The sequence below is a fragment of the Halichoerus grypus genome, chromosome 4, assembly GCF_964656455.1.
Source record: "Halichoerus grypus chromosome 4, mHalGry1.hap1.1, whole genome shotgun sequence".
NCBI lineage: Eukaryota > Metazoa > Chordata > Mammalia > Carnivora > Phocidae > Halichoerus > Halichoerus grypus.
This window is the reverse complement of record NC_135715.1, coordinates 17695281-17709691: the sequence shown is the minus strand read 5'-3', so window position 1 is coordinate 17709691 and position 14411 is coordinate 17695281. Positions and strand designations below refer to the sequence as shown.

Here is a 14411-nt window from a genome sequence, read left to right as displayed (position 1 = left end):
GTAATGGCACAAAAAAAAATTGTCATTCATTGCATCTAAGGCCACTGAGGAGGTCGTAGATTACTCTGCCAATACAATTGGCATGATCTTGGCTAACCTAATTTTCTCTTAAATTGTAAGGCTCTGGTGGGAGTGGGGTGGAGAACAAAGGAATATTTTTATTAAGTTGATATTGCATCAGTTCTCCCTCATAAGATAATTCCATCTCTAGATAGTATTTGGGAAAAACTTTTTCAGTTTACTTTTTATGATGGATGTTTGAATGGTAATAGAATTTCTATTTCCAGCAAATGATTTTTTTTCTCTTCGGCCATGAGCCAATCTATCTATATTTCTTCTAATTCCTCAGAAAATACTTAAAAATTCAATGCCTTTTATACTTGTTATAATTCCTTAAATACAGCCGACATTTTCATTTAATCCAGACATACTTGTTTTTCAGCAGTTACTGAATATTTATTTCTGTTCACTTCTTTGATTTTATTTCTTAGTTACAAAACCATCCCACATGTTCTGATAAGATGCTTACACACACACACACACACAAATGGGGACCAGAAACACCTGATTCCAGAGAAATTATTTGGATGATTATTTTGAAGCAATTATACTTTAACAGGGGATTTGTTTCTTATTTAGGGCTATATTCCTCATCACCAGGAGTAGATTCCATCTCAAGAAACTACTTTTTTGCTCATTTGTAAGCAACTCCTCATCCATTAGTATGAGATTGCAGCAACTCACTCTTCAGGTTCCACTTTTAATTCTAGTTCTCTTGTTCTTTTTTTCCGACCACATCTGCAGTGATTTCCTCCAGTGAAGTCTTGAGCCCCTCTAGGTTATCCATGAGGGTGGAATCAACTTCTTCCAAACTCCTATGAACATTGATATTTTGACCTCTTCCCGTGAATCACAAATGTTCTTGATGGTGTCTAGAATGGTGAATGCTTTCCAGAAGATTCTCAATTTAGTTTACCCACATCCATCAGAGGGATCACTATCTATGGCAGCTCTAGCCTTATGAAAGGTATTTAAGTGATTCTTGAAAGTCAAAGTAACTTTTATCCATGCGCTACCTAATAGATGTGGTGTTAACAGGCATGAAAACTGTATTAACCTCATTGTACAATCTGAGTTTTTGAGTAACCAGGTACATTGTCAGCAGTAATATTTTAAAAGCAACATTTTTCTGAGTAGTTGATCTCAACAGTGGGCTTAGAAGTTTCAGTAAACCATGTTATGAACAGATATGCTGTCATCCATTTATAGAGCACAGGCAGAGTAGATAAAGCGTAATTCATAAGGGCCCTCAAATTTTCAAACTGGTTAATGAGCATTGGCTTCAACATAGTCACCAGCTGCACTGGCTCCTAAGAAGAGACTCAGCCTGTCCTTTGAAGCTTTGAAACCAGGCATTGACTTTTCCTCTCCAGCTATGGTATTTTCTTCTAATAGAAGGCTGTTTTGTCTACACTGAAAATCTATTGTTTAGTGTAGCCACTTTCGTTAATTAGCTTAGATCTTCTGGGTCACTTATTAGAGCTTCTACATCAGCATTTGCTGCTTTCACTTTGATGTTAACAGAGATGGCTTCTTTCCTTAAGCCTCATGAACCAGTCTCCACTAGTGTCAGACTTGACTCCTGCAAGCTTTTTCACCTCTCAGTCTTCGTAGAATTGAAGAGAATTTTTCACCTCTCAGAGAAGGGCCTTGCTCTGGATTGGGTTTTGGCTTAAGGGAATATTGTGCCTGGTTTGATCTTCCATTAAAACTTTCTCCCTATCAGCAATAAGGCTGTTTCTTTCTTATAATTTGCATGTTCGCTGGAATAGCACTTTTAATTTCCTTCTAGAACTTTTCCTTTGCAATCACAACTTGGCTAGCTTTGGTGCAAGAGTCTTAGCTTTTGACATGCCTTGTTCACTAAGCTTAATCATTTCTACCTTTTGGTTTTAAAATAAGAGATGTTCAACTCTATTCGAACACATAGAAGTAATTGTAGGGTTATTAATTGGCCTAATGTCAATATTGCTGGGTCTCAAGGATCAGGGAGGTCTGAAGAGAAAAGTGGGAGAACAATTGGTCAGTGGAGTAGTCAGAGTACCCACAGCGTTTATGAATTTTGCTCCCTTATATGGGCATGGTTTATGGTGCCCCAAAACAATTGTAATAGTAACATTAAAGATTAATGACATCACCATAACAAATACGCTAATAATGAAAAACTTGAAATAGTGCAAGAATTATGAAACTGTGGCACACACAAAAAAGTAAGCAAATGCCGTTGGAAAAATGGTGCTGATAGACCGCTTGAGGCGAGTTGCCACAAACCTTCAACTTGTTGAAAGAAACACACACAATATCTGCCAAGTGCAATAAAGCCAAATGCAATAAAAGACCGTATTCCTGTATAGCACTTCTATGCCTTTTGTTAATAATTTTGTCATTTAAAATGGCCCCAAGTGTGATGCTGAGGTGCTTCCTTGTGTTCTCAGGTAAAAGAAGACTCAAGTATGCCTCGTGGAGAAAAATGTACGTGTTAGATAACCTTTATTCGAACTTAAGTTGTAGTGCTGTTGGCTGGGAGTTCAATGTTAATGAATCAATAATAGGTACTAAATACAGTGTTCGTAATCTGAAGCACATATAAAACAAGGCTGTACATTATTTGATGAAAATGTTTTGACCAGAGGCTTGTAGGAACCTTATTTTGTATCTTCCTTAGGAGCAGTGGTTCAGCGTTGGCTGTGACTTTATAGAGCGTAACTATTGCGAGGAACAAGAATCAACTGTATACTAATACATACGAAGAATGTTCTTCCTTGCACTCATTCAAATGTTGAACAACAGTTATGAAGAACTTACCAAGTGTCAGCAATTATTCCAATGACCAGGGATCCAGCGGAGAAAGAAGGATACCGTAGCTGGCTGCATCCTCCTCGTTCTTTCAGATATTGTCTAGCAAAGGTTAAAAAGGTCTCCATTTTGTAATAGAATAACTCATGTCCTCCTATAACAATAACATGAAAAAATTACTTAAAATTAGGATCATTTTCAGACAAGGCAACTAAAAAACTCCCTCAGGATCCATGGATGAAGATCTATACCATGATGATGTAATGTTCAGGGTAGTCCTTAAAGAACTGGGTTGCTAATACTTCAGTGCAATAGAAATTGCTTTGTATATCCTGAGTACCTCTATTTTATAGAACACATGCATAATTGAGATAATAAAAACTTATCTACGATTTTGTGAACTATTTTTTATGGTTGAGATAAAATATTTTTTTGTCAAATAGCTTCATGGGAACATAGTGCCCTGGTGGTTAAAAACAAACTCATAAATTCTGTGTTCAGCCATAATTTACTCTGAATATGACTATATAACCATTAAATATTAACTTCAGTTCCATTTCAAAATTAAGGATGTAATTTTATGTTGTTCACTGAGAAAGAAGCTGAATAATAGCTATATTTTCTTTGGCTCAGCTGCAACTATACACTTGATTCTTTGTCAACTGTAAGAAATATCTAAGAAAACAACACCCTTGTGAAACAATTTATTTGCTTAAAAGCAGTTAATTCAACAAAATCTTTTTTGTTATCTGTATAATAAATGATTACCCTCATTATGAAGTGTAGTTATAGTGAATTACAATGTACTACAATTTACTGCCCTCTTGCATTCAAATGACCTGCTCCCCTGAAAGCTAGGTTATGTTTCCGTTTCATTGAGTTGCATGTTAGCTTTCACTGGGATGGCTAATACATGACTCAAACTTGTCCTTTCTGTCAATATGTTTATAGATTTTGCGTGCTTAGTGAAAATAAGGAAATTTTGCCTGCTATTTAGAATAATGGTATGTTAAAGCTCTGATTTACATCAGACTTAGAATGAATAACATTGCCCTTAGGACCAGGTTCAAAATTTGAACAAGACTTTTGAGGCATTTTATGCCTAAAATTCTCCTCCTTAGTCGGGCCTTGTACCTTTAACACTTCACATTCTCTGTGAGAATCCTTCTGCCACAATGAATATCCTTCTATTACTGTATTTCACGACTGTGGTATCTTCATCGACAGAGTTTCCTTCTCTCTGTTTATATCCATATGTAGTATACCCTAATATCAGGCTACATAATATTCCTGGACACCTTCAAGACGCAGAATAGCTTCCCTTTTCTCTGGGCTCTTTAAACACTCAGTATTTTGACCACCGCAACACTTACCTCATGTTCCTCCATTTGACAACTCATTTAGTTGTCTGCACCATTAACTGGTAATTGTGTGAGGTCAAACACCCCTTTGTTGGCTTTTTTTAACTTGGGAGAGTGCCTTATATATATATATATATATAGAGAGAGAGAGAGAGAGAGAGAGAGAGAATATATATAGTGATAGAGTGAAAAAAAACCTGTAAGATGTGAATATTGGATATCATGTTGCATGATTTAGAACCAGAATTGGGAAGTGGGTGGAAAAAGGAGGCAGTACTCTCAAAATTTGTGCAAGTTTTGCTCCGTTCTCTTACCCTGTGTCTGGTATCAGCTCAACTGCTCCCTTTATTTTAATATATACAGTTGTCTTGTGACTTCTTTTGAAGCTAAAGCAGCAATGTATTAGATTCTCTTGTCCTATTTATTCATAATAGAATAAGATTGCATGCATGTTCACATTTTGCTATTAGTAATCTCTGAATAAAATATTTTATTCTCTGAATAAAAATGTATCTTAAGTTTCAGGTTACCTGAAAACCTAGAAGTGTAAGATAGGAGGTGAGGAGAATTAAATGTGCAGTAAAGAACATGCAGGGGCTTGTATATATTGATTACTTTAAAATGCATTTAAATGTTTTACGGTTTGAAAATAGCTAATAGAATAGAAATACATATGAACTTAAACATTAATTAAGAGATGGAAGGAAGGCAATTTTAGTGCAAACTTGATCAATATAGTGAGGAAACCCAAGATAATTGGAAAGGCAACAAAAGGAGAGTAGTAGATTACAAGTAAGAACATATGAAGATGTACTAATAAGACCAAACACATTAATTATATAAATCCATTGATTGGATTCAACTGATTAAATAAAATATGAAAAATGTTAAAGTGAGCTAAAGAACATTAGCTCTGATGTTCATAGATCATTCAAACATGAAAGGAGGTTGAAAACAGAGCTAACAGTGAAATGTTAAAGTGAGAAAGTGAACAGCTGGGAAATTACCACTTTTAAGCTAATATTAAATGGGAAAATGTTATTTTGTAACAATGAATGCAGTACCTAAAAACAGAGCAAGCAGGAAGGTCTAATAAACCAAAAAATGTAAAACCAAAACAAATAGCAAACAAATGTAGAAATAAAAGGAAACTAAACCAGAATCATAGTGAAAATGTACATTGGCCAGACTTTAAGAGAGAACAAATAATTACATAAATGATTGCAGTAAAAGAGCCAGTGTATGCTAATAATGTAAGTTATAAAGAGGTTAGAAAATACAATTATAAGGACAGTGCTAACATTTGGTAAATGTTTCTGAGATAATTTGTACTTTTAGAAGACAAGATCTAAAAATATAATAAGTATAAAGATAAAAATAGAGTGGTAGAATAGACTAAATATTAGATTATATAAAGATAAAAACTTGGCAAAATATTTCATAAAGCTAAAAAACCCATTGAAGAAAATAATGAAGCACATAGAAGCACATGAATGATTAATAACTAGATGCAGAAGTAGATTCTATTAAATAAGTGGAGGAAAAGGAAAATATCCACATGTAAATAGGTTCTAGTATTATGCAGTGGCTTCTAAGGATTATATTAACAAACTTTATACAATCCACTTAGAATTAATATTTTACCATTTCAAGCAAAACGTAATGATCTTACCAACGTATATCTTTCATTACCTATACTTCCTCTATGATGTAGTTGCCCAAAGGAATACATCTAACTGCACTGAAAATCCCATCAGTGTTATAACATGTGCTTTCACCTGCGACGTGTCATTTAATGAATTTATAAGCGAAAACTGTCTCTTATTTACCAAGATGTTTCTCTTTCTGTTTTTCTTCCTTCATTCCTGACATTCCACGTGTCCTTCTGCTACCCTTTCCCTTCCACTGAAGATCTTGCCTTAGCATTTATTTTATTTTTTAATTAATTTTTTTTTGAGGTAGTGTTCCATGATTCATTGTTTGCATATAACACCCAGTGCTCCATTCAGTACGTGCCCTCTTTAATACCCATCACCAGGCGAACCCATCCCCCTAACCCCCTCCCCTCTAGAACCCTCAGTTTGTATTTCAGAGTCCACAGTCTCTCATAGTTCATCTCCCCCTCCAATTTCCCCCCTTCATTTTTCCCTTCCTACTATTTTTTTTTAACATATGTATTACTTGTTTCAGAGGTACAGGTATGTGATTCATCAGCCTTACAAATTCACAGTGCTCACCATAGCACATACCCTCCCCAATGTCTATCACCCAGGCACCCCATCCCTCCCACCCCCCACCACTCCAACAACCCTCAGTTTGTTTCCTGAGATTAAGAATTCCTCATATCAGTGAGATCATATGATACATGTCTTTCTCTGATTGACTTATTTCACTCAGCATAATACCCTCCAGTTCCATCCATGTTGTTGCAAATGGCAAGATTTCGCTTTTCTTTTTGATGGCTGCATAATATTCCATTGTATACATATACCACTTCTTCTTTATCCATTCATCTGTCGATGGACATCTTGGCTCTTTACACAGTTTGGCTAGTGTGGACATTGCTGCTATAAACATCGGGGTGCATGTACCCCTTCGGATCACTACATTTGTATCTATGGGGTAAATACCCAGTAGTGCAATTGCTGGGTCGTACAGTAGCTCTATTCTCAACTTTTTGAGGAACCTCCATACTGTTTTCCAGAGTGGGTGCACCAGCTTGCATTCCCACCAACAGTGTAGGAGGGTTCCCCTTTCTCCGCATCCATACCAACAACTGTCATTTCCTGACTTCTTCATTTTAGCCATTCTGACTTGTGGGAGGTGGTATCTCATTGAGGTTTTGATTTGGATTTCCCTGATGCCAAGCGATGTTGAGCACTTTTTCATGTGTCTGTTGGCCATTTGCATGTCTTCTTTGGAAAAATGTCTGTTCATGTCTTCTGCCTATTTCTTGATTGGATTCTTTGTTCTTTGGGTGTTGAGTTTGATAAGTTCTTTATAGATTTTGGATACTAGCCCTTTATCTGATATGTCATTTGCAAATATCTTCTCCCATTCTGTCGGTTGTCTTTTGGTTTTGTTGACTGTTTCCTTTGCTGTGCAAAAGCTTTTTATCTTGATGAAGTCCCAATAGTTCATTTTTGCCCTTGCTTCCCTTGCCTTTGGCGATGTTTCTAGGAAGAAGTTGCTACGGCTGAGGTCGAAGAGGTTGCTGCCTGTGTTCTCTGCTAGGATTTTGATGGATTCCTGTCTCACGTTTAGGTCTTTCAACCATTTTGAGTCTATTTTTGTGTGTGGTATAAGAAAATGGTCCAGTTTCATTCTTCTGCATGTGGCTGTCCAATTTTCCCAACACCATTTGTTGAAGAGACTCTTTTTTTCCATTGGACATTCTTTTCTGCTTTGTCAAAGATTAGTTGACTATAGAGTTGAGCATCCATTTCTAGGCTCTCTATTTTGTTCCATTGATCTATGTGTCTTTTTTTTGTGCCAGTACCATACTGTCTTGATGACAGCTTTGTAATAGAGCTTGAAGTCCGGAATTGTGATACCACCTGCTTTGCTTTTCATTCTCAACATTCCTGTGGCTATTCAGGGTCTTTTCTGATTCCATACAAGTGTTAGGATTATTTGTTCCATTTCTTTGAAAAAAGTGGATGGTATTTTGATAGGGATTGCATTAAATGTGTAGATTGCTCTAGGTAGCATTGACATCTTCACAATATTTGTTCTTCCAATCCATGAGCATGGAACATTTTTCCATTTCTTTGTGTCTTCCTCAATTTGTTTCATGAGTATTTTATAGTTTTCTGAGTACAGATTCTTTGCCTCTTTGGTTAGAATTATTCCTGTGTATCTTATGGTTTTGGATACAATTGTAAATGGGATTGTGACTCCTTAATTTCTCTTTCTTCTGTCTTGTTGGTGTATATAAATGCCACTGACTTCTGTGCATTTATTTTTATATCCTGCCACTTTACTGAATTCCTGTATGAGTTCTAGCAGTTTTGGGGTGGAGTCTTTTGGGTTTTCCACATAAAGTATCATATCATCTGCAAAGAGTGAGAGTTTGACGACTTCTTTGCTGATTTGGATGCCTTTTATTTCTTTCTGTTGTCTGATTGCTGTGGCTAGGACTTCTATTACTGTGTTGAATAGCAGTGGTGATAGTGCACATCCCTGCCGTATTCCTGACCTTAGGGGGAAAGCTCTCAGTTTTTCCCCATTGAGAAGGATATTCGCTGTGGGTTTTTCATAGATGGCTTTTATGATAGTGAGGTATGTACCCTCTCTCCCTACACTGTGAAGAGTTTTGATCAAGGAAGGGTGCTGTACTTTGTCAAATGCTTTTTCTGCATCTATTGAGAGGATCATATGGTTCTTGTTCTTTCTTTTTTTAATGTATTGTATCACGTTGATTGATTTGCGGCTGTTGAACCAAAATTGCAGCCCAGGGATAAATCCCACTTGGTCGTGGTGAATAATCCTTTTAATGTACTGTTGGATCCTATTGGCTAGTATTTTGGTGAGAATTTTTGCATCCATGTTCATCAGGGTTATTGGTCTTTCATTCTTTTTGATGGGGTCTTTGTGTGATTTTGGGATCAAGGTAATGGTGGCCACATAAAACGAGTTTGGAAGTTTTCCTTCCATTTCTATTTTTTGGAACAGTTTCAGAAGAATAGGTATTCTTCTTTAAATGTTTGGTAGAATTCCCCTGGGAAGCCATCTGGCCCTGGGCTCTTGTTTGTTGGGAGATTTTTGATGACTGCTTCAATTTCCTTAGTGGTTATGGGTCTCTTCAGGTTTTCTATTTCTTCCTGGTTCAGTTTTAGTAGTTGATCCATCTCTAGGAGTGCATCCATTTCTTCCAGACTATCTAATTTGCTGGCATAGAGTTGCTCATAATATGTTCTTATAATTGTTTGTATTTCTGTGGTGTTGGTTGTGATCTCTCCCCTTTCATCCATGATTTTATTTATTTGGGTCCTTTCTCTTCTCTTTTTGATAAGTCTGGCCAGGGGTTTATCAATCTTGTTAATTCTTTCAAAGAACCAGCTCCTAGTTTTGTTGATCTGTTCTACTGTTCTTTTGGTTTCTATTTCATTGATTTCTGCTCTGATCTTTATTATTTCTCTTCTCCTGCTGGGTTTAGGCTTTCTTTGCTGTTCTTTCTCCAGCTCCTTTAGGTGTAGGGTTAGGTTGTGTACTTGAGACCTTTCTTGTTTCTTGAGAAAGGCTTGTATTGCTATATACTTTCCTCTTAGGACTGCCTTTGCTGCATCCCAAAGATTTTGAACAGTTGTGTTTTCATTTTCATTGGTTTCCATGAATTTTTAAAATTCTTCTTTAATTTCCTGGTTGACCCATTCATTCTTTAGTAGGATGCTCTTTAGCCTCCATGTATTTGAGTTCTTTCCGACTTTCCTCTTGTGATTGAGTTCTAGTTTCAAAGCACTGTGGTCTGAAAATAGGCAGGGAATGATCCCAATCTTTTGGTACCGGTTGAGACCTGATTTGTGACCTAGGATGTGATCTATTCTGGAGAATGTTCCATGGTCACTAGAGAAGAATGTGTATTCTGTTGCTTTGGGTTGGAATATTCTGAATATATCTGTGAAGTCCATTTGGTCCAGTGTGTCATTTAAAGTCTTTATTTCCTTGTTGATCTTTTGCTTAGATGATCTGTCCATTTCAGTGAGGGGGGCTGTTAAAGTCCCCCACTATCATTGTATTGTTGTCGATGTGTTTCTTTGCTTTTGTTATTAATTGGCTTATATAATTGGCTGTTCCCATGTTAGGGGCATAGATATTAACAATTGTTACATCTTCTTGTTGGACAGACACTTTAAGTATGATACAGTGTCCTTCCTTATCTCTTATTATAGTCTTTGGTTTAAAATCTAATTTGTCTGATACAAGGATTGCCACCCCAGCTTTCTTTTGTTGTCCATTAGCATGGTAAATGGTTTTCCACCCCCTCACTTTCAATCTGGAGGTGTCTTTGGGTCTAAAATGAGTCTCTTGCAGACAGCATATCTATGGGTCTTGTTTTTTAATCCAATCTGATACCCTGTGACTTTTGATTGGGGCATTTAGCCCATTTACATTCAGGGTAACTATTGAAAGATATGAATTTAGTGGCATTGTATTGCCTGTAAGGTGACTGTTACTGTATATTGTCTCTGTTCCTTTCTGTTCTATGTTGCTTTTAGGCTCTCTCTTTGCTTAGAGGACCCCTTTCAATAGTTCTTGTAGGGCTGGTTTCGTGTTTGCAAATTCCTTCAGTTTTTGTTTGTCCTGGAAGCTTTTTATCTCTCCTTCTATTTTCAATGACAGCCTAGCTGGATATAATATTCCTGGCTGCATATTTTTCTCATTTAGTGCTCTGAATATATCATGCTAGTCCTTTCTGGCCTGCCAGGTCTCTGTGGATAGGTCTGTTGGCAATCTAATGTTTCTACCATTGTAAGTTACAGAGCTCTTGTCCAAGCTGCTTTCAGGATTTTCTTTGTCTCCAAGACTTGTAAGTTTTACTATTAGATGTCAGGGTGTTGACCTATTTTTATTGATTTTGAGGGGAGATTCTCTGTGCCTCCTGTATTTTGATGCCTGTTTCCTTCCCCAAATTAGGGAAGTTCTCTGCTATAATTTGCTCCAATATACCTTCTGCCTCTCTCTCTTTCTTCTTCTGGGATCCCAATTATTCTAATATTGTTTCATCTTATGGTCTCACTTATCTCTTGAATTCTGCCCTCGTGATCCAGTAGTTGTTGATCTCTTTTTCTCAGCTTCTTTGTTCTCCATCATTTGGTCTTCTGTACCACTAATTCTCTCTTCTGCCTCATTTATCTTAGCATTTAGAGCCTCCATTTTTGATTGCACCTCATTAATAGCCTTTTTGATTTCGACTTGGTTAGATTTTAGTTCTTTTATTTCTCCAGAAAGGATTTCTCTAGTATCTTCTATGCTTTTTTCAAGCCCAGCTAGTATCTTTATAATCGTCATTCTGAACTCTAGTTCTGACACCTTACTAATATCCCTATTGATTAGGTCCCTGGCAGTCGGTACTGCCTCTTGTTCTTTTTTGTTGTTTTTGTTGAGGTGATTTTTTCCATCTTGTCATTTTGTCCAGAGGAGAAGAGATGAATGAGAGAACAAAATGCTAACAGGGTAACAACGATGCCAGAACAATAAACACTAAACAAATCAGAAAAGACCCGAAACTGGGGGATAAGAAAGGGAAAGAAAGAAAAAAGAAAAAAAGGATATGATCAGATATGATCAGGCTGGTGCATAGATCAGTGCCACATACTAGATTTTGGGCATATTTTGGTCTGTTAGAAGAAACTGTGTCTCAAAATTTTAAAGAAAAATGTATATATGTACGAAACTAAGGGTAAATACGATGAATGATGGAATATGACTGTAAAGATGAAAATTATAAAAGATTTTTTAAAAAGGAATTGATAAGTTGGTTGAAAAAAGAAAGAAAAAAATAGGAGAATGTGATCAGGCAGGAGACTAGAACAAAGCCATACAGTAGAGATTTAGGGTATCTTTTGGTCTGTTAGAAGAAACTGTATCCCAAAATTTTAAAGAGAGAACAACTTATATATATATACCAAAAATTTAACTACAATGAAGGGATAGAATATGACTCTAATATGAAAAATAAAAAAGATTTTTAAAAAACGGATTGATAAGATGTTGGTTGAAAAGGAAAAAGAAAAATTAAAAAAAAATAGAAAAAGAATAAAAAGAAAATTAAAATAACTTTAAAAGGCTAAAGAATCATGGGAAAAAAGCCATGAATTCTATGTGCTGTATTCCCCTAGTGCTGGAATTCTGCCATTCTCATTGATCAGTAAACTTGGTCTTGGCTGGCTGTTCTTGCTGATCTTCTGGGGGAGGGCCCTGTTGCTATGGTTCTCAGATGTCTTTGCCGGGGGCTGGGCTAAGTAATCTGCTCGGATTTGCTCTTGGGAGCGCTCTCGGGAGCTTTTGTTCCCTGCAAGCTTTCCGTACAGCTTTGGAGGAGGATAGTGAAAATGGCAGCCTCCCAATCTCTGCCCAGAGGAGCCGAGAACTCGGGCCCGCTCCTCAGTGAGCCCCCAGAGAAAAGCAGTCAATCACTCCTGTCTCCCTGGTCTCCGGCCACACTCCGTGCTCACCCGGCCTGTGACCGAGCGTTTCTATCTCTGGCACCCGACTAAGTGTGGAGTCTCCAAATCCAGCAGATCCCCGCGGTGCTCTCCCACGCTGCTCCTCCCGGGGGAGGAAGGGGAGTCTCCCCAATCTGCCGCCTGTTGGGTCCCTGCTGGAGGAGTAGTGGCCCGACTGTGCCGCAGATCACGGTTTATGGCAACCCCGAGCTGTGAGCCCGCTCCTCAGCTCCGTCTCTGCAGCTGGCTTCCCTGCTCCGATACCTGGGAGCTCTGCCGCACTCAGGCACCCCCAGTCATTCTGTGACCCCGAGGGTCCCGAGACCACACTGTCCCAGCAAGAGTTCCACCCTCTGCTTAGCCACTGGAGCGACGTCCCTCAGCAAAGCCAACTTCTGAAAGTTCCAATTTTGTGCTCTGCTGCTCTGTCACTTGCCGGTAGCGGCTGACAGAGGCCCCCTCCCCCCACTATCTGTCTTCCTGAATATCGCCTCAGATTCACTTCTCTGCCCGTCCTACCTTCCAGAAAGTGGTCACTTTTCTGTTCAGAGAGTTGCTTCTATTTTCTTTGATCTTCTGTTGAGTTCGTAGGTGTTCAGGATGGTTTGATCCCTATCTAGCTGAATTCCTGGGACCAGACGAAATTTAGGTCTCCTACTCCTCCACCATCTTGCTTCTCCTCTGCCTTAGCATTTATTTTAAAGCAGATCTAGTATTGACAAATTGCTTAGTTTTATTACTGCTGAAATTATTTTACCTTCCTGTCTGAAGACTATTTTCACTAGATTGAGGATTCTGGATTGATAGGTCATTTTTTTTTTTTTTTTTCAGCACTTTAAAAATATTATTCCACTCTCTTCTACCATTCTTGGTTTCCCACAAGAAATCTGTAGGCATTCGACTTCCTGTTTTCTTATATATAATAGTTTATTTTATTCTGCCTTTTAAAAAAATGTTTATTTTTGGCTTTCAGCAGTCTGATACTAACGTGCCTGGGGATGATTAAGTTTATCCCGATGATGGTTTACTTAGTTTCTGAGAACTTTCAATTTAGGTCTTTTACCCAAAGTGGGAAGCCCTCAGCATTATTTCTTCAAATGTTTTTTTTCTTTGCTGTTGTTCCGATCTTTCTCCTCTCCTACTGGGTCTTTTATGCCACAGATATTAGACCTTTTGATATTTTTCCCTGAGACTCTGTTGATTCTTATACATAATTTTTTAGATGATTTCTGTTGTTTGATCTTAATGTACAATGTACATTGTTTCCTTTGACCTCTCAATTTCACTTTTGAGACACCCCAGTAAAATGTTTTGTCGATTTTTTTTTTTTTTCTTTCCATAAGTTTTTTCTTTGAGACTTCTGTCTTTCCATTTCAAGAGTATTGACTTTTCTTCATGGGTCATTTTTATAATAGCTGTTTAAAAAAATCTTTAACACTTGTGTCATCTCCTGGTTGGTATCTGTTGATTGTCCTTCCCCTGATGATTGTTTCCTTGTTTCTTCACATTTCTAATAATTTAGATCCTACTCTGGACCTGTCCTTGTCTGGTCTATGCATATGCCACTATAGACCCAGTCTTTAATTTAGCCTCAGCCTCTACTTGTTCTGGAAGTATTTGCCATCTGAATTCAGTTGGTTTCATTCTTTCAGTTAAAGAGTGAACGGAGATTTCATACACAGATGCAAAGAGCCCCTTCTGATTCCTCCTCTCCATGATCTTATCCTCAGTCTCTGTTCCCCCAGTGTTCTTATTCCTTGTGTTCAGTTTTAAAAGTTGGGGCATTAGCCTCCCCACACTGCTGCACGGTACCCACAAATTGGCCCAACAGGTGGCAACGTGGTGACAGGAAAGAGGCTGCATGGCTGCTCCAGCCATTCCCACCATTGCTGCTGCTGCATCCAGGGGTGGCATCAATATTGTGTCTCAGTTTTAGGGCAGGGGGAGTTAAAACGGGACTCAACCCTGTTAGTGAAGTGGGGGAAGAGGAGCCACTGGATGGCTGGGGCTCAACTGGTATAAGACA

The 14411-nt window shown here is 37.9% G+C and overlaps 1 protein-coding gene across 7 annotated transcripts in view; it reads left to right on the top strand.

Annotated features, from left to right (window-relative positions):
* Positions 1-14411, top strand: part of GPC5 (glypican 5) — a 1368657-nt gene that overhangs the window by 762867 nt on the left and 591379 nt on the right. The window contains exon 8 of one of the 7 annotated variants that reach the window (XM_078070195.1): positions 2726-3240. The exons of the other annotated variants lie outside the window; for them this stretch is intronic. Coding sequence (XP_077926321.1) covers positions 2726-2727 — 2 coding nt within the window. The 3' untranslated portion in view covers positions 2728-3240. Of the gene's footprint in view, positions 1-2725; positions 3241-14411 lie in introns of those variants that run through there. 7 annotated transcript variants of the gene reach the window in all.